The sequence below is a fragment of the Chelonia mydas genome, chromosome 10 (genome assembly GCF_015237465.2).
Source record: "Chelonia mydas isolate rCheMyd1 chromosome 10, rCheMyd1.pri.v2, whole genome shotgun sequence".
NCBI lineage: Eukaryota > Metazoa > Chordata > Testudines > Cheloniidae > Chelonia > Chelonia mydas.
This window is the reverse complement of record NC_051250.2, coordinates 32562216-32587009: the sequence shown is the minus strand read 5'-3', so window position 1 is coordinate 32587009 and position 24794 is coordinate 32562216. Positions and strand designations below refer to the sequence as shown.

General features: G+C 46.3%; 1 protein-coding gene across 7 annotated transcripts in view; it reads left to right on the top strand.

Annotated features, from left to right (window-relative positions):
* SLX4 (SLX4 structure-specific endonuclease subunit) overlaps positions 1-24794 on the top strand; it is a 38942-nt gene that overhangs the window by 6019 nt on the left and 8129 nt on the right. Inside the window, exons 2-11 of one of the 7 annotated variants that reach the window (XM_027828820.3) lie at positions 5241-5942; positions 6827-7075; positions 8907-9084; positions 9976-10191; positions 11502-11719; positions 12790-13103; positions 14749-14968; positions 17339-17427; positions 20776-20922; positions 23096-23265. In XM_027828820.3, coding sequence (XP_027684621.2) covers positions 5573-5942; positions 6827-7075; positions 8907-9084; positions 9976-10191; positions 11502-11719; positions 12790-13103; positions 14749-14968; positions 17339-17427; positions 20776-20922; positions 23096-23265 — 2171 coding nt within the window. In that variant the 5' untranslated portion in view covers positions 5241-5572. Of the gene's footprint in view, positions 1-5240; positions 5943-6826; positions 7076-8906; positions 9085-9975; positions 10192-11501; positions 11720-12789; positions 13104-14745; positions 14969-17338; positions 17428-20775; positions 20923-23095; positions 23266-24794 lie in introns of all 7 variants that reach the window. The other 6 variants (XM_043523693.1, XM_043523692.1, XM_027828819.3 and 3 more) reach the window with 6 other exon arrangements.

The window sequence follows — 24794 nt, the reverse complement described above, 5'->3', positions numbered from 1 at the left end:
AGTCAGACCCCTGAATTGGTGGTACTCACTGGTTGAGCATCTGGAACCAGAGTTTGTTGAAGTGCTAAACTAGTCTTTGACAGCAGCAGCCTCCTCTTCTGCAGGTACAGAGAGAATATTCTTTTCATATCAGTATATTCAGTTAGTTTAGGTCAATGACTAATTCATTCAAAGTTGAGAAACTGAATGGGAGCTGAAAAAGCAGGAAAGCTTGTTTTCCTCTTCCAACTTATGAATAAAAAGTAGGTGGGAGAGAACCAACTCTACTAGTTCTAAAATCTTGATGGACAGGGTGACTGGAAACAATCAGTTCAGTTCACTAACTACAGATAATACTTGTTTTGCTTAATAAATCAGTTAATTTTAAATGCAAAGTATATTATGATATATTTTTTCCTTATGTGTCCAGAACATTTAAGATAATTTTATTTATTATTTTTTTAAATGCTGTTTTGGTGCATTTTTAATTGAACTTCAATTTCCATCCAAATAGAACTTGACACAAATCACAAGTAAAAAATTAATCATCTAGTAAATAAGAAATCTATCGTTCATCATTTTCTAATATAATAAAAAATATAAATGCTAAGAATCTGAATAAATGGGAGTTGAGCTGTGTAATTTAAACAAATGTGTATAGATATAGTGTATCCTCCTGGTTATCAAAAAGAGGGACCAAATTTAGTGTAGAGGCTATATTTAGTTGCAAATCAACATGTGATAATGGTTTCCAACCATTGAGAATCAACCTTTCTTTAGGAAAGTAACTAAAAAGTACAAAAACAAAACAAGATTAAAAATCAATGAGTTAAATCAAGGTTTCCTGATTGCTGATTTAAATACTGATTAAAATTGGTGATTCAGATCACTTTGATTTAAATCAATCCACTCTGAAGTTAGTTATGGTGTGAGAAGCAAAGTATTGTCATAGATCAGAAACTGACTAGGAGACAGGATACAAAGAGTAGAAATAAATGGTCAATTTTCATCAAGGCAAAAAGTTAACAGTAGGACTCAGGGTTTGATACTAGGTCCGGTGTATGTATATTAATGATCCAGACAGAGAGGAGAGCAGTGAGGTAATAAGATTTTCCAGATGACACAACATTATTTAGGTTAGTCAGGACCAGACAGGCCTGTGAGGAAATTCAGAAAGATCTAATCCATGGCACATGAAGTTAAGGGTTGATAAATGCAAAGGAATGCACATAGGAGGGGAAAATGTAAATTACTTGGACATAGACAGGCCATTTGTCTGATTTTTAAGCTTCTGGTTTTATGTTTTTGTGTGGTTTGTTCCCTGTCTGGTACTAATATAAAACCTTTGTCCAGTGTCACACGTGGAGAAAGCAATTTTGAAGAGTGTGCCGCTTAGCCCTCACTGACATGATCTCGTGCACCAGTACCAGAATACCAGGTATTCTGTGGATTTGTTGGTGACCTAAATTCCCTGTAAGCTGCACAGCTGTGTGGCTGCGCAGCAGCCTATTAAGTGCCGCACGGGCGCTCAGCGAACCCGCCTGGCTGGGACCTGCTGGGGGAGGGGTATCCCTCCCCCGGCCCGAACCTAGTCCCTGCCCGGAACAGCCAGGGTAGGAGCACCCCTCCATCAGCCTGAACCCAGCCACAGCCTGAACCTGCTGGGGGTGGGGCTCCCCTTCCTCGGCCCCAACTCAGTCCCAGACCTGCCATGGCCAGGGGAGATGCGCCTCTCTCCCCAGCCCAGGTGCTGCTGGGGGGAGTCCTCTCTCCCCACTGTGGCCCTGGGACAGCCTGTACCCCGAGCCCCTTATCCCCACCCCCACCCCAGAGCCCACACCCCCAGCCAGGGCCCTCACCCCACCACCCCAACCTTCTGCCCCAGCCCTGAACCCCTCATCCCCTGCCCCACCCCAGAGCCCGCACTCCAACCCTCTGCCCCAGCCTGAGCCGCTCATCCCTGGCCTCACCCCAGAGCCCACACCCCCTCCCAGAGGCCTCACACCCCTGCACCCCTACCCTCTGCCCCAGCCCTGGGCCCCCTCCCACACTCCGAACCCCTTGGTCCCACCACACATCACCTCCATATTGGTGCACATAACAAAATTCATCACACATATGCGTGGAAAAAATTAGAGGGAGCACTGTTGGTGACCACCCTACTTGAACACCTTACAGGGTTTTAAATTAAAACCTGGTGAAGTCAGAAGTGATAAAAAGAAATACTTTTTCACACAGCACCTAATTAAACTGGGGAATTCATTGCCACAGCATGTCAGTGAGTCCAAAAATTTAGCAAGATTCAAAGAGGGATTGGATATTATATAGGTAACAAGAATATCCAGAGATGTTGTCATTACTGCTAACACATTTTGGAAGGGATATTAAATTTCATGGTTCTGGGTTTAAGATAATCATTAGGGATTAGGATGAGATTTAATGTGGGGTGCAGATTATTCCACATCTGCCTACTGCATGATTTCTTGTACCATCCTTTGAAGCATCTGGCCCACTGTTGGAGACAGAATACTGGACTAGATCCAATGTCAGAATTCCTATGTTCCAATGAGACAAGAAGTCATCTATTTCAGGAGTAAATAGAGAAATAAAGTATTTTTATTAATAATAATTATTATTTTTGTGGTGTCTAGTTTTCTTTCTCTTCCAGTAGATTTGCTCACTGACTTTTTCATGCTTTTCCTCTTGAGAAGGGCTCATGGTTCACTTTCTTTTTGTAGTCATAATTTCCATAGAGTACTTCACTACTTGGAAAAAAGAAAGCCTAAAGCAGCTGAACCTTCAAATCCCTGAGACCCTTATAGCTGATCTCACAGACAATTTTAAATAATTTACACTATTTAAAGGAGATGGCAAATTCTTTGAAAAATCTGGCACCTTTAGAGTTGTGTTCCCTGTCTGTCAAATAGCCTAGGTGAGAGAGGCACTCAGAACATAATTAACTCTTACCTTTTCCCCCCATATTTTTCCAGGTCCCAACATCCACCTTTATTGGTCCCATTTTGTATGACATCCCAGCATGCACTACCCTAGAGATGGGAGATCAGTCACAGGACCCACCTGGATCATAGAGTTGGCATTTAGGTGGTCTAAGTGATGGCGTTTTTATTTTATTTTGCTAGTTTGGGTGGCTTTGAAAGATTTTTTGATCCCATAGGGGAAGAGCATATGATATTTAAAAGAAGCACTTTGCAAACCCATGAAGTGTTGTGAAGAAGCAATACTTCCCTTCCCTTTTAAGCCAATGCCCAAGGATTTCTAAGGGCTTGTCTACATGGGAATACTCAGGAAAGTTAATCTGAATGATTTTTTAAAAATGGATGAGTTAAACTGCATTGGACCCCTGTGTGGACACTCTTATTCAGATTTAAAGCAGCATTAATTTGATTTATCTTAATTCACTTTGGAAGTGAATCAGAAAACATGCAGGGATTTAATGCAATTTAACTAATCCACTTCAATTTCACACCTTTTTCATTTGGATTAATTTTCTGCGTGTTCTTGTGAAGACAAGCCCCAAGTTTCATATGATACTGTCAGCACAGTGGATGACCAAGAGCCTGCAAATCCAGACTTTGAGACCTGAAAAAGAAGGAATATAAAAAGTAAGTTCTACATCAGTTTTGTGCTTTGCCCATCTCACATTGAACACATACCGTAAACAAAGAAGTGCTGGATTTGTTTCAAAGTACAGTATTTGAAAGTCACCATTAAGTAATGTGACAGCACTAGTTTGTCTGTGAGGACTGTGTAGAAACTTAAGAGGCTGAAGATTCAGTTTCTCTCTCTATGCTGTCTTCTACTTAGAAGAATGTGGTCAATTTGTCGTGACAACTGCCTCAAGACTCTGTCCAGGAAAATAAATTTAATGAACTAGCTACAAAAAAAAAAAATCTGTTTCTCTCTCATAAGAAATTACTCTAAGATTCACAGCAAAATCTCTACAGGTTTGGGAGACTGTTGAAAGAAAAATATCCATTAACATCTGTCATTGCTTATAGGAGAGGCTGACCCATAAAGTGTGTAACCAGCATTCCTTCGCCTTGTGTGTCTGAAGCCAAGCCATTTGAGAAAACAATCCATCTTGTGTTTTTCCTGCATTTTGACTCTTTTGGTGCCCAGAGTTTTGCTGGAGAAACTGAACAGTGACTGCTACCATTCCAAGTGAAATGCTCAGTTTCAGGATTGAAAGCAGTAGGAATTGGGAGCAATATAAAACCTCTTGTAAATGAATCATGCCCATACCATATTCTGGGACTAGGAAGAAGTCAGTCTAAGAATAGAGATCTAGCTGTAATATCACTTGGGGTTTGATCAGTTTCCATCTGGACATGTCTATCCAGGTAACCCCTGAGTAGTGTGTTATGTTTACTATAACTCAGAGAGATTAAAGTTTTTTTCTTAAGTATCAGAGGGGTAGCCCTGTTAGTCTGTATCCACAAAAACAACAATATTTGTTGATATTTTTTAAAACGTTCTCAGATTTATTTTAAATAAACTTGTTAGTCTCTAAGGTGCCACAAGTCCTCCTTTTCTTTTTGCGGATACAGACTAACAAGGCTGCTACTCTGAAACCTCAGATTATTTAGTCTCTGTACTTTGATGGAACTTTGTAGAGTGGCCAGTGTCTGGTTTGCTGAGTGAACCTTCCTCAGGCCCTGCAAGGCAGTGTTTACCAGCAATGACCACAGCAAACACTGAAAGTGATCAGACAGCAGTAAGTATCTGTGTATAGAGAGAGTGGAAAGGGAAGGGATGTGGGTTTGACTATGTAAAGTGGGGTTGCTCCCAGACACAGACCAGGAGCAGAAAAAGCCTTATCCATGTCAGGCCGTCCTATTAAAAGGTGCTCTGACAAAAACCTGAATTGCACACTATGATGGCATAGGTGTTCAATCTGAAGTGTGTGTGTGGTTTTAGTTCCACTCCCTGGCATTCACTTCCAGAACTTTTTTTTTTTTTTTTTTTAAGTCACTCTTAAGTCCTGAGCTCCAGCCCATTCATAAAGTAGGAAACATGCTTCTGTGTATGTGATAGTTGTGCCTAATGTCAGGGACCTACTTTGAAATGCTTGTGTCTCACCTCCTAACACGCCCTGTGTCTGTTGGCAGTTCAGTGGTTGATCATACTTTGTGTCAGTTATATACCTTATCTATTCAGGGTTTTCCTGCACTGATCCTCAAAGCTCCACCTTATTCCAGACCATCCTTCATTTACACTCTTTTTTTATCTCTTTTGTTTAGATGCTGTGATAAAGCTCCTCGCAAAGCCTTCTTCGCAAAGAGCAAGGAAGTCCCCTAAATATGAATGATATCAAATGGACTCCTTGAAGATTGTACTAGACTTAATGCCTAAGTTGTAGTTATAGAGGGCGAAATATTGGACCAGCCAGAAACGTTCCCACTATTGATCTTGTTGGAATCCAGAGCGTGCAGATCTCCGGGATGGTGGAAGGCACAATGAGGACTAGGTCAACAAAGGAGGCAGATCTGCGCTGACCCTGCTGTCCCAGTCCAGTACTCCCACATGCTCCGTCACACTGAAGCCAAGCTGAGTGTCTTGAGGCTGGTGGCTGATGGATGAGCTGGACAATGATTTTAAAGAACTCTGTGCTAACCTATTGAGCAGGGTCAGGAAAAAGGCTGGAGATGCCGAGGGAGGGAGGAAGGTTCAGAGCGGGACAAGGAGCACTGCAACAAAAAGCAAATTAAAAAAGAGCAAGTCAGCTGCTAAGAGCAAAAGCCAGCATGACTCCTCTGTTGGAAAGAGAGTGGGCTTGCCAGGGTGCACGGACCCCAATGAGCAGGCATTGGGGCATGAACCAGAAGGTGAAGCTACAGCCTGTGGAAATGATAGGCCTCCACTGGGAGATGGAAATGGAGTTCCTCCTTCTGCCATTCAGTTGTATGCTATGGCACCAAACTGTAATCAGAACAGCCTGGCAGGTAACATCTCCAACCTCTGTCTCCTTCCCTCACTCTGAAATGTTTCTAATGGAAAATAGCCTGGGGCTGGAAGGACTCTCCCGTTCAGTGGAACTTTTCTAAACTCCACCCGAGAGGAGTACCAGGCAGTTAGGATGGCACAGGGGGTGCATTTTGCATTAGACAGTGCATTAGACAGTATTCTACTCGTTAGACTGACACCTTTGACTGTTTCTAGTAACTTTTCTTCAACAGTGCTGTCAGATAGGAGAGGTCTCCCTCGGTCAGGTGAAGCACAGAGAATGGAGGGTTCCCCAAAGCAGCCAAGGCTGCAGTGAGGTGTTGCCCTGGCAACTCCTTCTACCTGCTGCTCCCTATTTCTCCTCTCCAGAAACCCTTCTCCCCTACTGCTCAGCATCTCTCAGGCCCCATCATTGGTAGAGGTTGGAAGTCAGATCCTAGAGCGCTGGTTGGGAGTTGGTGTGGCCCAATGGATAGCGCATGGACTGGAATTCAGGAGATCTGGGTCCTGTTCCTAGCTCTGCAACTGACCTGCTGTATGACCTGGGGCCAGACATGTCACTGCTCAGTGCCTCAGTTTCCACATCTGTAAAATGAGGTTGATGACACTGACCTCCTTGGTAAAGCACTTTGAGATCTACTGATGATAAGTGCTGTAGAAGAGCTAGGTATGATTATTGTTATGGGGTGAAACTCAGTAGCTAAGCAGATTGTGCATCCAGTCCACTCAGAATCAGCATACTCCAAAATCAAGAATCTCTCAGGCTGCTGTAAAAGGAGGCTTCACTGAAAAACCTCTCATCTGGCCTGTTAGCTGGGTGTTTAATGCAGATTTGCAAAGCCCCAGATGGGACAGTTATTAGGACTGCTTTTTTCCCCACCAGGCAGTGACAAGTGCAGATCATCCTTTGCTGCTGCTGCAGAACCAGCAACCTCCACCTCATCCCCTGCAAAGATGAGCCAGATCTCAGGAACCAGGCTGCGGGTAGCAGAGCTGGTGCTGGAGAGGATGCAGCAGTTTAAGAGAGTGGAACCAAAACAGCTGAAACACACCCTGGGCAGCATCTTGCCAGAGACAGTAACAGATGGAAACATCCCTGATGTGAGCCAGGAGAATCACCAGCCAGGAAATGGTATATGTCTCTCGCAATCTATCCTAAATATACAGGGAGTGTTGTCTAGTGGTTAGAGTGCCAGACTGGGAGTCAGCTTCAGGAGTCCTGGATTTTATTTCCAGCTCTGCCACTGTCTCATTATGTGGCCTTGGATAAATCCGTTAATCTCTGTGTGTCTCACTTTCCTCATCTGTAAAATGAGGCCAACAATACCTGCCTCACAGGGCTGTTGTGTGGCTTAGTTAATGTCTGTAACAGGCTTTTAGATCCTGAAGGGGATGATGATCTAAGTATCCTGTTTGAAATAAATTTCTTGGAAGCACAGATTCAAATCCCAACAGGATCAGTTCACTCTTTCGTCCTTCCAGTGTAACAATAATGATAATAGCTAACTCTTATATAGAGCTTTCATCAGTACATCTCAAAGCATTTTTTCAAGGAGGTCCATATCATTGTAGATAAACTGAATCTTTGAAAATTAAGGTCATCTTGGTTCTGTGTGGACATTAAAAATCTCCTTGGCCTTCAAGTAAGAGCCATGGTTTGCCCTAGTGACCCTAGCCAAAGTTCCCCGTCTCCTCCAGTGGTGCAAATAGAATTCATTTCTCACCAATACGTTGCACCAGCTAAAGGGGGGGACATGTGACCTGCACATGTGACCCGCCCCCAGCCCAGACCCCTGCACTCTCTCTCTCCATGATTCATCCCACGTTACCTTGGGGAGGGGTGGGGGGGCCCTGTCCTCCTCCTGCTGCGCCACAGACTTCTGAACTAGAGAGCTCTCCAGAACCACAGCAGCGAAGGCCGCAGAACGTGGGGCCACTGGGCAGCCCCCCGCCAGCAGCTCTTCCAGCGCGGCTGAACTGCCCCCAGGCCTTCCACGCAGCTGTTCCTCCTGAGTCCTGTCTGGGGTCTGTACAGCAGCGCTGCTGGAGGACAAGGCTTGGGGGCAAGGCTGGGGCGGTACAGCCATGTCAGAGGAGCTGCCAGGTTGGGGTTCTGCTCCTTTTGCCACTGCTGTTCCCGGGAGAGCCCTGAATGGCAGGGCTCTCCTGGGAACTGCAGTGGCAAAAGGAGCCCTGGCAGCCCCACACCAGCAGCTCCTCCGGTGCGGCTGTACCGCCCCCAGCCCTGTCCTCCGGTGGGGCTCCTTTACAGACCCCGGAGAGGAGAAACAGGCATGTAGCTACGTGCAAGGGCTGGGCTGCAACAGGCATGTAGCTACGTATAGCCGCGCCAGAGGAGCTGCACATTCTGCTCCTTTCGCCACTGACCTTCCTGGGAGAGCCCTGCAGTTTAGGGCTCTCCCGGGAACCGCAGCAGCGAAAGGAGTGGAACGTTGGCCCCATGCCAGCAGGTCCTCTGGCGCGGCAGTACCAGTACCGCCCTTGGCCGTGCCCTCTGGCAGGACTGCCTGCAGACCCAGACGGGAGACACTAGACAAAGGTGCGTGGAACAGGGTGGTGTTACAGGTGGGGATGATACAGCCACGCCAGAGGAGCTGCCCCACTTTCTGCTCCTTCTCTGTCTTTCTGGTACAGCGTACCAAGTATAAATATCTTACTGGCAGACTGGACCAGACCGCCCTCCTTGCACCACTGCTCTCCTCTGCTGTATTGTATGGTGGTGTGCTGATTGCCAACATCCACCCCAGAAGTGGCTGCATTTCAGTGATGCTGTGTGTGTAGTTTGCAATGCACTTTGAGACCCTTTAGAATGAAAGGTGCTAGAGAAAGTTCACATTTTATTTTTAAGTATCCAATTCAATAAAATAACTGAATATAACAGGTTCAAGCCTTTCATAAAAATGCTTAGTGCTGTCTCTGAGAAGATCTTTCCTTCACCCTAGTGACCACTCCGGATCTGCCTGCGAAGGAGCCAGATGTTGCCCTGGCAGTGGCCCTCCAGCAGGAGCTCAAAGAAGTAGTACCTGGAAGTCTGGAAGAGGCAGGCTTATTTTTTTGTCAGATCTGTCAGAAGGACCTCTCAACCATGAATGCAACACGACGGGGGCAGCATGTTAACAGGTGAAAGGCCAGTGTTTATTATTGCCCTCTCTCCCCTGGGCTCCTAGACTAGAGACTCAGCCAGCCTAACTACTGTAGAAAAGGACAAAAGCTGAGGTTGTGTCACAGTAATTTTAACGTTGAAGATGTAAGTAAATATAACCTGTTGTGAGGGTCACAGCATGGACTGAATTCTTTGTCCTGTAGCACAAAGTTGTTTTGTTCAATAGGAACTAATTATTCCTGGCTATAGGTGGTGTTCCTTTGAGGGAGCTCACAATGCAATTAGGCAGCTTCAGTATTTTGGATACCAATAAAGGATTTATTACTAGAATTGGTCTGATAACTACTGAGCTGGGTGTGTGCAGGCGTGGGTTCATTAACATCTGGAGCAGAGATTTACCCATCATGCAGTGCTTTCCTGCTTTTCTGGTCCCACAGTTCAGTGCTGTTCTTGCCTTGGAATCTCTGTTCTCCATTCTGTATGCTAACTAATGGAGGTGCCTCCCTGTCCCATCTTCGATGCAGATGAGGCTGGGGGAGTTTCCTTAATCCTGTCACCCTTGTCCCAAGGGTTTAGGTGTGTCTTCCACTGCCTTTTCATTGCTTTTTGTAAATCTTTCTTCTGATCGGCTTTGGTTCAAGCTGAGGGGGTGGGGGTGGGGGTGGGGGTAGAGGGAGGAGGTCTTTCGTGAATCAGACAGGCTGGATACTGTGCCCTGGTTCCCCAAGAACACAGAGCTGCTAGGTAACAGTGTATAATATGTAACACACACTTCTTTAGGGAGTGTTGCTTTGGTTGTTTCAGGCATTAGAGCTGATTACTCCAGTTCTTCTTTAATGTGGTTTAAAAGTGTTAGTGTGAGCAGAGTTTAAATACTTTTAAGAGCAAACTCTGCTGTTTTCCTGCAGGTGTCTGGATGAGATGGAGAAGTCACAGGTGCCCTCTTCTAGCAACCCACAGATCCCTGAGTGCCCCATCTGTGGGAAGCAGTTCCATACACCCAAAAGCCGAGCCAGTCACTTGAAACGCTGTGCTGTCAAGATGGAGGTCCCTCCGCAGTTGCTTCTCCAGGCAGTGCAATCGCAGGCATTGGCCCTGAGTGATGGGCTCCCTGTAGCACCCAGGTGAGCTGGAGCAAATAAGCGATGTTAGTAGAATCCTTTTGATTGAGAGAAGCACTAACTCCATGTCCATGAAACCAGTCTGTAGAGCCAGGGTAAGTGCACACACTGTGTGGGCTCTGAAACCAGGAGGAATCGGACAGGAGCCAGCTTCAGCACCGTAGTTGAAGAAAGCTGCAGTTCAGTTGGTGAGAGCACAGTAGGGCAACCAAGATGATCAGTAGGGTGGAGGGGCTAATGGCTTAGCAGAGAGGGGCAAAACAGGGATTAGTCTTGCATTGACTTGGCTGAGGTGTTTACACTAGCTGAGGTAATTATGAAAAATAAACTGAATGGTCCATTGGAGTTTATTAGACAGGCTGGAGCTTAGGAACATTTTGTACCTAGACATGAAGGGGGAATACACATAAGAATCGGATGTATAAAAATTTATTCTGAGAATGGGGGCTAGGTGGAATCGACTTTTCTCTGAGCAAGTGCCTCAAGTAATGTCTATATAGTAAATCAAACACTGACTGACTACTAAATTCAATACGTGGAAAGTCTGTTAGTCCCATTGGGTTGGGGAGAAGCTGATTCCTGTCCCCCCAGCCAAGTTGGAAATGGCAGAGCACTTTATGGTGTTTGGGCTTTTTGCCCCACATTGACTTGTTTTTTGCTGTTCTATGGCACCAAGTTTTAAAGGATGTGGGACTTAAAAGGCAGAATTGCAAACACAAGATTCCAGAAGCAGCTGTGAAGCACTTACAGCCAGCTTCTGGTACTGTGTAACACGCTTCTATGTTTTGCTTCAGTGGCATCCTCTCTGCCCTTCTCTTAACCTCCTAGATAGTGAAATTGAGGTTTCCCATGCCTGGATGATTTTCTTTCTAAGAGGATAGTCCTAATGATCATCCCTAAAAAGGGCAGATCAGTCAATTAGAAACCGTATCAGGTTTCCAGTCTGCATTATAGAATCATAGAATATCAGGGTTGGAAGGGACCTCAGGAGATCATCTAGTCCAACCCCCTGCTCAAGCAGGACCAATCCCCAATTTTTGCCCCAGATCCCTAAATGGCCCCCTCAAGGATTGAACTCACAATTCTCGGTTTAAGTGCCACTTACCCTTTCAAACAGTCTCCAGATTGCTCTAAGGGTCCACAGATGATAATAAATGCTTCCCTCTGTTCAAGAGTAGTTTACTGTGAATGTTTTCCCCTTATCCTGGAAATGGGAATCTACCTAAGTGATTAGAACAGCTGATGTGGAGTGCTCCTTGTCTCTGATCCAGTTGCAGTTAACTTGTGTGTCATGCTGCATTCTTACATTTCAGCAATCAGCTAGGTAGGTCAAAGCGAAAAGGCTCCTCCAAAGAGAAGGAGTCAAAGAAAAAGCAGAAGACATCCAAGGTGGAGACCACCGATGAGGATCTTCTGGTTGCCATGGCAATGTCACGATCTCTGCTGGAGCAAATAAGGCAGGAGGAAGCAAAATCGGTAACAAGCATTAAACTGGAGAGTGCTTTGCCGATCAAGTGGAAGCCTGGAGCAGGTACATATTGAAGTGTTTTAGTGTCAGTGGCTGGCAGTGTTTTTAGAGCAATGTAATACAGTATATCCTGGATTAAAACCTAAGTGGTGTGTATGTATGACAACCCTGCCTATATCTCATGTCAGTTTCTAACGCAATATATAATCCCTACACAAAACGTAGTTAAAAGGGATTCCTGGTCGTCAGTGAGTTTCAGTGGAGTCCCCTTGTAGTCTTACACTTTCTTTCTGTTGTTGGGAGTTTTGAAGTTGTAGACGTTTTTTTTTTGTACAGTGTAGAAATGAACAGCTAAGGGGTCACTCCATTTTTCCACTGCCACGTACTCTGCATTACTCGTTATCATCCAACCTGAATCACGCTGCTCACCCAACTGTACCTGTGCTCCATGTTGCGGCTGTGATGGACATGTGATGGAGAATGGATAGTGGGGGTTGCATGCCTTGCTTATGCTTCATGCAATAAAGATTTTGAAAGAAAGCCAGTTGTCTGGAAAATAAGGAGGGTGAAGATACTCTTCAGGAGCGTGCTCTAATTCTTAGCATCCTCCTGCCAAGGCTCCAGTTACTGAGCTCACAGCTGTGTTGGGGAACGCAGAAGAGCCTGGCAGTGCAGAAAGCAAGCCAGTAAGGCATAGAGATTGGTGAATGGCAGTTGTGTGAAGTTGGGGACCTGGTGTTGGGCATCAGAAGTCACAAAGAGACAGTGACAGTGGCTGCAAGGTGCTGCGCTGTTTTCCTGCAGCAGGGACAGGCAACCAAAAGCTGCATTGGCATCTTGCCATGAACCTGGAAGATGCCCATAACTTCAGTAAAATAGAGAGATTGCATATGATGAAAGTGAAACTCAAAGTTCACAGCTCTCATCGTGGAGCATGCATAGTGGGAGCTGTAGTTTCAAGGGGGTTGTTGCTCTGTATTAAAAATGAAGGCAGCTGCAGGCATTGTGGAGCTCTGTGAGCCCCATTTGGCCTGTGAGCTGCACTTCATGTTCCCGGTCTTCAGCTCTCAGAGGAGCTTGCATGTTGTGCTCCTGCACCCTGTATGTTCTATTCTACACTTTTTTTTTTATAGAGAAAAAAAGGCGTAAGAACACCCCCCTCACGCCTCCTCCATTGTTACTTCAAGATCCAGAGACAGCCCATAAACGGATCCAAAACCGGATGGCCATGCTATTAACAGAGGAGGTGGAGTTCCCGAGCACCCCTCTGCTCCCTGCCAGCAGGATTTTGGAGGAGGAGCCTAGGAAGGCAGCCTGGCTTCTATCTTTGCCCAAAGACCAGCGTTGCATTTTGTGGGAGTATAGTACTTTGACGGGACCCTGTGTCCCAGAGTCCTTCTATGCAGTGGGATTAACCCCTCCTATTTTACCTTGGAAACCTGTGCAGGTGAGGAATCCTTCTGTTCTTTCCTCTACTACTTATTCTCACCAGTGGCTTGTCCCTTCCACCTTCTTTCTTTCACACTTGCAATTGCGCTCCTTTGCTCTGGGGCCCTGCCGCCCTCCTGAGTCTGCACACTCATTGGCACTGCGTGTTTACCTTTCCAGTTTCCACCACTGCCCTCTTGTGGTCTGACTGTGTACATCCGCTTTTAGAACTGAAGGCAAAGGCACCTGCTGGTCTGTTTAGAGTCTCTTTCTTTTACATTTCAGAAAAAGAAGCTGTGCAGCGATAGAGGGTAATTAGATAAAGAAATCTTAACCAGTCATTTTGACCCCAGTTTAGGTGTATGTTTGCCTCCTGCATTGTTGCGGCCCAGAGAGTTCCTGGTTCTTTGATTGGCTCTGGCATGCTCACCACCTTCTATATCTGTTTCCTAATCCATATACAGTACTTGACTAGATAGGAATTAAGTTGCACCTGTGTTTTGAGGACATTTGTTAGTATTCCATACAAAGAGTATGGCCCAAGTAAATTAAGATTGCAAAGTGAAGCATTCAAACATCAGGCTTTGCCAAATCTGAGGTTGCTCGTGCAAACTTAACTCTGCCCCCTCGTGCATATGCTTTATGGTACACTCTTTAATTACACAATCACAGACTGTTTTTTTCACAGATCTCCCGCCTCTTTCATTGCACTTCATTCAGTGTAAACATTGATAGGACTCCTTCAGAGTTCTGTCTTTTTTCACACTTACTCTCCAAGAGGGAAAATTTCACTTTGCTGCCTTCCTTGTTCATGGACACCAGAAGAATAGTTGGACATTCTTTTTTAAAACAAGAAATGTGGTGTGCATGTGCAAGTACCTTGTTTCAACTCTTATAACTCGGTTAAATCCCAGCAGCTTTTCAGTTGGTGACTCAAAGGCACACATCTGACCTAAGAGCTACTTCTGTGCCAGATTTCAAGTGTCTAATGATGAGGCACTAGAGCTGTTCAAAAACAGGTTACAAACCATTTTAAATAATGGCAAGAGTGTATTTTTCCCTCATAATTTTCATTCTCCGAAATGGCTGAGCCGTTTTCATTGAAATAGCAGGGGGGACCCAAACACCACAAAACCTAAAGGAGAGACCAAACCTGGAAAATTTCAGCCCAAAAGGTAAAAGTTCTAAGTTATAAGTAACTGCAAAAAGACCCTTCAGAATGGAGCCATTGGCTGCCTTAGCCATAGCTGTCTCCATGAGCTCCAGCCATAATGAAATGTTCAGCTGTTAGAGTGGGACTACTTCTACCATCCATCCTCCCTGCTTAGCAGCTGCTGTCACACAGGTACACTCCCAGGGAAACCCCTCTTCTCACATTCTCCATTGCAGTCAGCTTGCTTCTGATGGTGGTTTGAGTTCTCTTATCTCCATAGACCTCTCCGTATGCAAAGAAAATTTGCCTCTGTAGGTAGCAACGGCATCTGGGGACTGTTTAACCTTTACGCTAGGGCTTTAAAACTGAACTAGAGTGTAGTCCAGCCACTGAGTGATTCCCAAGCTGTATGAACACACAAGACAGGAACCAGTTCTTTCTGTCTGTCTGTCATAAGTCAGGGACTATTTTGCCATCAGTGAGATCTGACTAACCACAACTATCTCAGCAGTTACAGACCAGCAGCAATCATCCTGATCCTGCTTCTGTGGGGCTTGGAAACAGAACTTCTGATGATCCCCAGGCAGACCCTGATGGAGAGCAGCAGTTTCTGTCTTGCAGCCAGAAGGATGTTCAGACTCTGGAGGACCTGGTGGAGCTGGCTGGGGAAGGACTTACTCTCACGCAGTGGAACATTGACGTTGACCACACCGGGGCAGTGAAGCAACTGAGTAAGTTCTGGCAGCCCTGTGAACTGATCCCATCAAATCACATCAGCTAAGTAGAACTGGGCCTGGTCAAAACTTGGATAGCAGAGGCTTGACCAGAGGCTGCAGGAAATAATAAAGGTGATTCAGTAGGTGGCACTTTTCCCACGGAATCATGAATGTGCCAAGCATGGTGTATGGGGCACTGTTCAGCGGCAGGTGCGAGCCTGGGAGACTGTCAACTTGACACTTTTTAAACTGACTTATTTTTCATACATCCCAGTTTGGATAGAGTCCCTTTAAACAGCATATCCTGAGTTTTATTTTTACAATTCCTTAAAAAGTGTTTTTCTGCTCTTCAGCTGATGCCCAGGAGGGTCTTTTGGACACATCCAAGAGCAATGCTAAAAACACCTGGCCCAGCCCTCCTCACCTCCCCCTTTTCTTTCCATGCACACCCCTCCCTGTTCATGTCTGTTGGCGGACACTGGCAGCACACTCTTCCAGAGTCCACGGAAGGCCGTGATGTTTGTAAGCTTCTCCCAAAACAGAGCACAGTAGTGATGTCATGCTGGAATGTGAGCCAGGAATTGCAAATGACCATCAGCAAAATAGTGAGGCTGACTATACACAAGGAAACTCTGTGTAAACAGAAAACAGAATATTTATTTCTCTCTCATCTCACAGTTATAGTCCCCTAAGGCAGTGGTCTCCAAAGTGGGGTGCACAAGACGATCAATTGGGGGACGCAGCAGGAGGAGCACCGCCGGAGGGGGGAAAAAAAGGGTGGGGGGACGGCCCTGAGTCCCCCGGCCCGTGGAGGAGCAGGGCCAGCCGCGCAGCCAGCGGATGGAAAGAAGCGGCACTTCCCCCTTCAAAGCCAGCCAGAGAGAAGCGGCGCTTTGAAGGGGAAGGCGCCACTTCTCTCCGGCCGCTGGCTGCACGGTTGCCCCTGAGTCCTCCGGCCCGTGCTGTCAGGGCCACATTCTGAAAGGGGCTTTAGAGCTGCAGGCCAGGACCCCGGGTCCCCCTTAGCCCAGAGCCCTGAAGCCCCTAAAGCCCCTGTGTTCTGGGTGGCCCTGCCTGCCGGGGGGGGGGAGCTCGCAGAATCGTGGCCATGGGGGTTGTGCTGCGCTGCGCAGAGCCAGCTGCACACCCCCTGCACCAAACAGGAGCTGCCCCAGGTAAGTGCTCTGCACCTCCTGCCTGCCCCAGCCCTGAGCCTCTTCCCGCATCCCCATCCTGAGAGCCCCCCCCACACCCTAACTCCCTCTCAGACCCCGCACCCCCACCCTGAGCACCCTCCCACACCCTAACTCCCTCCCAGACTCCGCACCCCATCCTGAGCACCCGCTGTATCACAAAGTGTTAAACCAAGATTTTCAAAAATAATAAAGCATATTCCATCACATTGCTCTCACTAAAAATATTATTAATAATAATTTTTTTTAGTGAGAGCAAAAAGGTTTTTTGTACCATTAATAAAATAAAAAATTATTTTAAAAATATCGTTTATTTCATCTTTATCTCATCATTTTTTAATTTCTATTTTTTGTGTATGTTTTATTATTTACACAATATATTAGTACAGTAGTACATGTATATAATTTATACATATATACATATATTGGGGGTGCATGCTCAAAAAATTTTTACTGATAGGGGTGCGTGATCAAAAACATTTGGAGACCGCTGCCCTAAGGTTTTACTTAGAACAACAGCAGGTGCCAGATTTTCAGAGGGTGAAGTGATTTTCAAGTTGACAGTGGCCCTTGAAAACTGAGGATCTGGCCACTTGTCAGGAATGGTTATATTATGTATTTTCTGTGTCCCTGTAAAGGAGAACTCAGTTAATAAATTGTGCCATCTCTGCATTTTCAACTGGGTGTAGTATTCTTCACTTCCTGTTGTGTAGCGCTGCTGGGCATGTTAAACTGCAGCCATGGTCCACTTTGGAGGGGACTTCACTTTGCTAGTGATTGAAGTAATTCTCATGCATATATGTATTTTGGCTTGAGCCCTCTGAGATGAAAGGCATTAAATAGATGCTAATGAACTTGTACCAGTTTCTCCAGACTTAGGTTTCTTCCGCCACTCCCCATTTTGTTCTGCACACCACACTTTGAAACCCCAGTCTCAGATTCACTCAGGATCCATGGTAGGTGGGTGTTGCCCACAGCCGAATGGGATTCAGACATCAGCAGCCCAGCCCAGAGGCTCACTGTTAAGTAAGGGAGAGGGAGGCTGACATGTCAGGACTAGTTCACGTGTGAGTGGGGGGAATCACAAGTTTGGGGTATCTGTCAAAGCACAGGTGCCATTAGGAATGTTTACGTTGCAGCTTGTCTCGCATAGAGGTTGTGTTTGAGTTTGGTTTGTATTTTCTTCCTTGAGGAGGAGAATCAGTGGCCAGCGACATTCCACTTAGTGGCTTCGTCCCTCCATCCCAGGTGAAAATGTGCCAGAGCGGCAGCCTTCACACAGTAAGGACAGAGCCTTGTTTAGTTCTTCTTATTTTTTTTGTATTTTTACTGTTGTGTATTTCGGGGGTTGAAGGGGGCATGTTAATTCATGTAAGAGCAGAAATATCTAGAGAGTGACACAAAATACATCCCTATCTGTAGAAAAGGAAGAGGTGCCCTGAGGTCCCATCCTTCTGTGTTAGGGATCATCAGAAAAGGCAGCTGATGTCAACACACCCAGTGTCTCACTAATGCCCACGAAGAGGCCTGTGTATGTGACCAAGACTTTGTCCTACAGGGAAATGGAAAGATCTAAACTATGAGAACATTAGGTAAATATCCAGGTGATTTGTGTAAAGACAAGTGCCTTGTGTACAGGAGGTAATGCACTTAGTTTCTAAGCTTTTCAGGGCAGAAAACCATGTCTTCTTATCTGTCTATCCAGCACCTAGTTATATAAATAAAAATAAAGAGATGGGTTCCTACAGAGTCAGGCTGATTTACACTGAACTCACGCCATCTGGCATAAGAAGCTTGCAGATGGGATGGAATGCTGGGAGATCTATGGATGAGAAGCACTTTGTAAGAGCTCAGCACTATTATTACTCTCCAAGAAAATCTTTCTGTGGTACCCTCAGTCCATAGGTGAACACATTTCAGAGAAGATAGCTGGATGGGTCGAAGTGTCCTTTGAGAGCTGCGGCCTGCCAGATTCTGCACTCCCACATGGTGCGCAGTGCAGTGCCACGTGGTATGCAATCCCCAGGGGGTTTCCCATCAAGCCTGTAATACTTCATCGATCACATTTAACCCCAGATGCAGGGACCTTGCCCTGCAGAATCATACTCAAGTTCCCACACTTGCAATATATGTATAATTTTGTAGAGGTTTCTAATTCTTATCTTTGTTATCAAGATCATCCACTTTATGTAGTGGAAATTTGTTATCCTTTATTTATCCGGTGCACATGTCATGGCGCCTTGTGGATTTTCAGGCCAGATATATTTTGAATCCTTGAGGATGAAGACTTTTGTTTTTGGCTGATAGCATTAAGAGACTTCTGAAAGGAATCCAGTCTCTTAGGGGTCAGTGGTAAGCTCTGGCATGTAATCTGTTGGGGGTTTGGGAGCCCCTCTTCTCAGCCTGAGGTTCTCGCTGCAGAAATTCCAGCAGAAGTTCCAGTCTGAGACTGTGATCCTTTGGGGCGATCAAAAAAAATCCTTGAAGATCCAGTTCTCTATGTGACCGGAACTAGAGCAAAGACAGAGGAGTTCAGGCTTCCTCACACTACTCAGCCTCTGTGCCTCACGCCGGAGCCTTTTCTGTTTTATGCGGAAGTTCAGTTCTTTGGCACATTGCAGAACTTGGCCTTGCTGTTGATGCTGCCAGGAGCAGTGTGTGGGTTCTGTGATGTGAACAGCTGTCCACTCAGAACTGGATTGAGACCCAGCCACTCACTTTTGCCAGGCTACTGTACAGCCAGGAGAAGGTTTCTAGTTTGAATTCATTTCCCTTTTCCTCATTCATGATTTTAGCTGCAGCAGGAAAGCCGATCTTGGCTCCCTGCTCGGAATGTGGCGCCAGTGTGTTTGGTTCGATGGCATTGTCAGGGAACATCTTGCCAAGAATAAGACAGCGAGAAACATCTGATTGGTTTCCAGCCTCTGCTTCCTGTCTTCCCCCTTCCTCCACGTTGCTGCCCAGACCCATGGAGCCTTCTCCAGCCAACCCAGCAAGTCCAGGAAGGCTGTTTAGGATGTGCACTGATAGTTCAGTACTATGTAGTATCAGCCGCCCATGAGCACGTACCGTGTCAAATCAAATGTTGGTTTCCACAGTCCGCTGCAGAATGCAGAAACCTGCTAATAAATTAAAGAGCTGTGTTGTTGCAGATGGAGCTGCATCTCGTGCAGATGTCTATAGGGATAACACTGGGAGTTCCTCAAGCTACTACAGGTTAAAAATGTACCAGGTCTGTGACCAGTGCTTCAAGTGTAAGCTGATTCCTAGTTGGGTGGGGGAAGCCCCTCCAGTGTACAACTGACAAGATGAGGATTTTCACTTTCCTTCAAAGAACAGGCGGTGTCTGGTGGCCAGATATCAGACTAGTTGGATTCAGTCTCTTAAAGATCTGACTATCTGGGGCAGTTCCAAAGCTCCTAAAGGAGAAATGGACCGTACGCTGTTTTCTTTTCCTTTGAATTTCATGCTAGTGAAAAGCACTGGTTTGGCAGCCTGGGTAGTGAAATTCTCTAGCCTCAGAACAGGTGCAGCACAGGAGGTGGCAGGGCAAGTTTCCCTCACGTGATGCCCTGGCAGTGTGCCCCAGTCCTGACCTGGGGCACCATCACGAGCCATGTGAGGGAGCTCAGTCTCTATGTCTCCCCTCTTCAGCCTGCGAGCGAGGGACCCTATTTCTGCTAATAGTAGGGTTTTTTTTTAATGACGAGTGAGTAGGATTTTCAAAAGTGCCTGAGTGACTGGACAAACGCCTAAGGTCACTTAAGCACTTTTGAAAATCCCACCCAGTGTACCTATCTATTGGGAAACGGAGTGAGAACACAAGCCATGGAACACCCAGTTAGATGGTGACATCTCTCAGCTCATATCAGTGTGAGCCAGACTACAATGAACTAGAGAAGAGAAGGCTCTGTATCCCATGATGCAGTCCCTGAGTCTTCCACTTTCCTTTCCTTTCCCATTATTCTGCATTCAGTTAAAATAATTCCAGGTAGACATTGCAGCCAGAGAGGTGCTATAAATTAGCATGCTGATGTCGCTTGGGGAAGGCCCTGTGTTGATATGCTTGTTGCATTGGTTGGGGATAGGTGCACCTCATGGCATGACTTTGTTTCTAGCTGCAGTACCAGTCAGAACAATTTCAGAAGTCTGCTCCAGCCTCACCTCCCAAGTTTGGCTTAGATGCCGAGTACATCCCAGTGAGGACTGCTTACCCACACTGCAGTCAGCCTGTGGGTCAAATTCTCTGCTGGAGTAAATGCAGTTGTTTGCTGCTACGCCTGCAGAGAATTTGGCCCAGTGTGTTTAAGGCCAGTTAAACTGAAGTCTCACTAAAATTGTCCTGTCTGCCAGAACAGGCAGGGTAACAGAGCTCAGCAGGAAGCATGACTCCAACTGCAGGGTAGTAACTCCGAAGGGAAAGCTTGATACTAGTTGCTTCTGAAATTCATTATTGTTGGCTTAGAAGTGAAATTTAATCGAGGACATGAATCATCACAAGGGGGAAAGCTAAATCCATCCAAACCTGGGCCCAGAGTACAGCAGCACTGACAAATTGGGTTATCCCCTCTGCCTTTGTTAGGGAAATGAATTACAGCGTTTTTCTCTCTCCTTCCTTCTTTGTTCTAGTCCTCACTCAGGTCGCTGGCTGTCGATTTCAGTGGAATGGTCAACAACCCCCATCTAAGTGACGTCCAGTTCCAGGTAGACAGTGGGGAAGTCCTTTATGCCCATATGTTTGTGCTTTATGCACGGTGCCCACAGCTGACTGAAGTCGTAAGTATGGCTGGATGTGTTTGCTTTTGCATTTGTTTGCTGTGCTGCCTTCCTCTTCCTTCTGGCAGTGCTGCTGTCTCTGGGCACAGCTGCCATGCGGTACTCTCCTCCTAACTAGGAGGAGATTGGCTCCAGTGTCTACAGAGAGTACTGCTTCAGAGTCAGGAGCAGGTGCTAAAGCCTGGTGCAGAAGACACTTCTGACCCAGCTGTGAATTGCAGCCACCCGCCCCTCCCCGCAGGCAGGTAGCAAGAGTCCTGTGGTGTTGTCAAAGAGAGTGCGTGGCAGTTTGCTTGAAGGAGTGAGGGGGATGGTAGACACAGCAATCTGCCAGCAGTTTATATGGGAGGGTATCTGTCTAACTATATGTTTGCCCTCTGGATTTCCATAGCCTCCCACCCCACACAAGCCTAGGCTGGTGTGTCCTGACGGGTACATCTGTCATGCCCTTCTCCTAGAGCTGAGCTTGGGCGACACATGAAATCCAGGGACTAGACTGTGGAGAGTCTAGCTATGCCTGTGCGTGACCTTTATGAGGGTCGGTCTCCACCCCTCCCCCGGAGTAGAAACCATTTCCCTGTACAAGGCCTCTCCTCCCACAGTTGCCATTGCGCTAACAGTGCTGAACAGAGCTTCTCACCAAGGACAGTGAAATGCTCCTCACGCTCCCCAGCAGGGTGTGCAGTCGAGCAGCGCACAGTACATCCTCAATAGCATCCCACCAGTGCAGTGTGACGGGCCGTGAGTCTAGGATCTGAACCCTAGGTCGTAGTACCAAGAGCTGCCACCAGCATCTGAACACATTTTGAGTTTCCTTAAATGCTGTTAACTCAGAGGCACCTGTACACCCTGAGACCCCTTTGTAAATGGAGTTAGGAGACTGAGGTCATGGTTTAGCCCCATGCACACTCCCAACATCACTGATCCATAGCCCAACCCTGCAACCCTTTCTTACCTGAGTAGTCCTCATTAATTACTTGCGTGCATAGGAACTACTCGTGTGCATAATTGTTGTAGGATCCGTCCCCTACGTGATGTGTTTAATCCCTTCTGTGTGGATCGTTTCCCTTTTCTGCAGTGTAGAGTTTTCCATTTAGTCTCTCTGTTGGCCAGGGGAGTGTTGTAAGAGTCAGGTCTTGCAATTTTCAGAGATCTTGAGCCACCGGGAGTTAACAGAGGAATCAGAAGCAACTGGGAGCCTGTGTTTTCTGTTTGGCTATTTCTACACTTGGAGTTGGGGGATTGATTCCCAGCTTGCATAGGCAAACTCATGCTAGCTCTTGAGGAGCTAGTGCACTAAATACAGAAGTGTAGTCATAGTACCATGGGTGGTGGTGAGCAGCAGCACGGCTAGCGGCCAAGAGTACAAGCCTGTGGGGTCTGAATGGGTTTTTACTCGGGCACCTAGCCCATGCTTCCACTCACTGCTACCCTTGCTACTGCAGCTACACTGCTGTTTGAGCATGCTAGCTCAATAAGAGGTAGCATGAGTATTTCTGCACAAGCTGGGAATCACAGCCCTAGCTCCAAGTGTTAGCTGTAGCTTTTGGGTGACATTCAGTACCATAAGAGAGAATCTCAGATACTGCAGTAGATGCTAGGGGTGGACGGGGTGGAAGCATCCCAGCAAGAGAGGGGAGCAGGGTGGATCCATGTGGGTGCAGTGGGTATGATTCAGGGTGCGAAGGATATGGGAAAAGCTGATCAGTCCCTCCTTTCTGTGCTGTCCCATAACAGGATAGCAAGAGGCCACTCAATGCAACCCATGATTGGTAAATTTAGAACCAATCCAAGGAAACTTTTCTTTATCCAGCATATAGTCAGCCTATGCAGTTCACTGCTCTGGAAGGTACTGGATTTAGAAAGGGGCTGGATAAGGTTATGACTGATGTGTGGCAGTTATACAGAAGGATCAGATGTCATATTTCCGGGTGTAAGGTGGTGGCTGTACGAGTTAGGAGGAACACTCCCCCGCCCCCATAAAGAGCATTGCATATTTGACTTTTTTAGCTTTCCTCTGAAGTCTCAGGTACTGACTACTGCCAGAGTCCAGATGAGGATTTGGTGGATGAAAGGTCTGATCTGGTGTGGGCATTCTGGGGCTGATCCCCCTGCGCCCCTCTCTTGCTGACAAATGACCCTGCTTTGGCTGTTTGATTCTTTTCACTCTCAGGTCCACGGTGAAGGTTTCTTAGTGGAAGAGGATGGGAATTTGCAGACCCGTCGAGTGCTGCTGAGTGAGGTGACGGTCGAGGCAGCCCGTGCATTTCTGCAGTACCTTTATGCAGCTGATACCAGTATCCCTGCCCAGGTGCTCTCTGATGTGGGAGCTCTTGCCATCAGGTGTGTATGCTGCTGTCTAATCACTTAAACAGTGAGATTTATTTAGGGTCCCAGCCCGGGAATTTACACCCAAGTTTCTGCAGAGGTGACTCCCCCAGGCTGCATTGGTTTAGGTGAAGTCCTTTCAGTTCAGTGGGGGTCAGTGTTTTGCAGTTTTCCTGCACACATCTAGCCTGCCATCTTCATTCCTGGCCTAAGTGGCTACAACAAACTTTTTAGTTCTCTGTGTACGTTTCCAGTGTGACCATTGTCACAAAAGTGTCACTCCCCTCATCTTCTCACTGGGTGTATCTGCCAAGTTACACCTGTCAGCACAGGCCCATTATAGTCTGGGGGAGAACAAGCCATTCCATTCCGCCCCTAGTGTCCTCAGCAGCATTTGATTCCATGGTCTCTGTTGTTGCTGCTGGTGGCAATGTAATAATAGTTAGCGTGTCTTTCATCTGAGGTTCTCTAAGCACTTCACTATCTATAGTTAGTGAATCCCCAGAAGACCTGCTGAGAGAAGATCAATACTGTGTGTAACACTAACTTGCAGTATCAGCCTTACTGTCATTTCGTGACTCTATGTGCACTTCAGAAATAATCCTTAAAAAAGGGACAGATTCAAGGGATTCCGTCAACTTAAAAATCACCCCTCTGAAAATGTGGACCTGTTAGTTTTACAATTAACACCTAATGACTCGGAGTGAAAGAAGTGAAAGAAAAACATATTCTATATTTTCTGTGCATTCATGGTACTTTCCTCCGTACCAACAACTAGTCAGTCAGTTTCCCCTGACGTTTGTGTATTCCTTCGCAGTAGTGAGACAGAAACAGATTTTTAAAAACAGGAAAAAAGTATGATTCTAAAACCACAAAAATGGACACGGGGAAGGGGTAAAACTTGACCTTTCGACTGAGTAGATTTCAAATTGATTGTGTCCCGCTAAGGAAACTGCATCTAATTTGCAAGGACATATTCACAAACCAGGCCCTAGTTCTTATGCCTAGTGAGCGGCAGGAGAGGTAGGTGGAAACAGAGCAGACTGTGGGTTGGAGTTGCAATGTAGCTACAGCAAGGCTGATGAGTTTGCATGGATGTTGTATGTCCGATCGATGGAATGTATCAAGCATATTTTCTAAGCCTATCAGTTTGACTGAGGCTCTGTCCTTGACACCTGACCTTCTGCCCCTTTTTGCAGTGTGGCAAATTTAGACCCTTGAGCATTAAATGTTCTCTGCTTTGGGGGGTGTTAAACTGAGCCTACTAGCTTCTTTTTCAGGGAGAAGCTGCTCAGACATCAGAGCCTTCTTAGCAAAGGAGTCCATGATGGAGGCAGAAACACAAGAAGCGTAATCATGATAGTCCTGCTCCCTGGGAGGGCTCTTGGTTTGCTTCTTGATTTTTGTCTGTGGTGCTAGGAATTTTAATTCCAGCCATGTAAAGTCTTTTACCTTTAAATATAAGCTTTAAGGAGTGGGACTAGTGCTTTTGGGTATCGGCTGGGAAAGGGGATTCTGAATAATAAAGTTAGATTTGAGCTGAT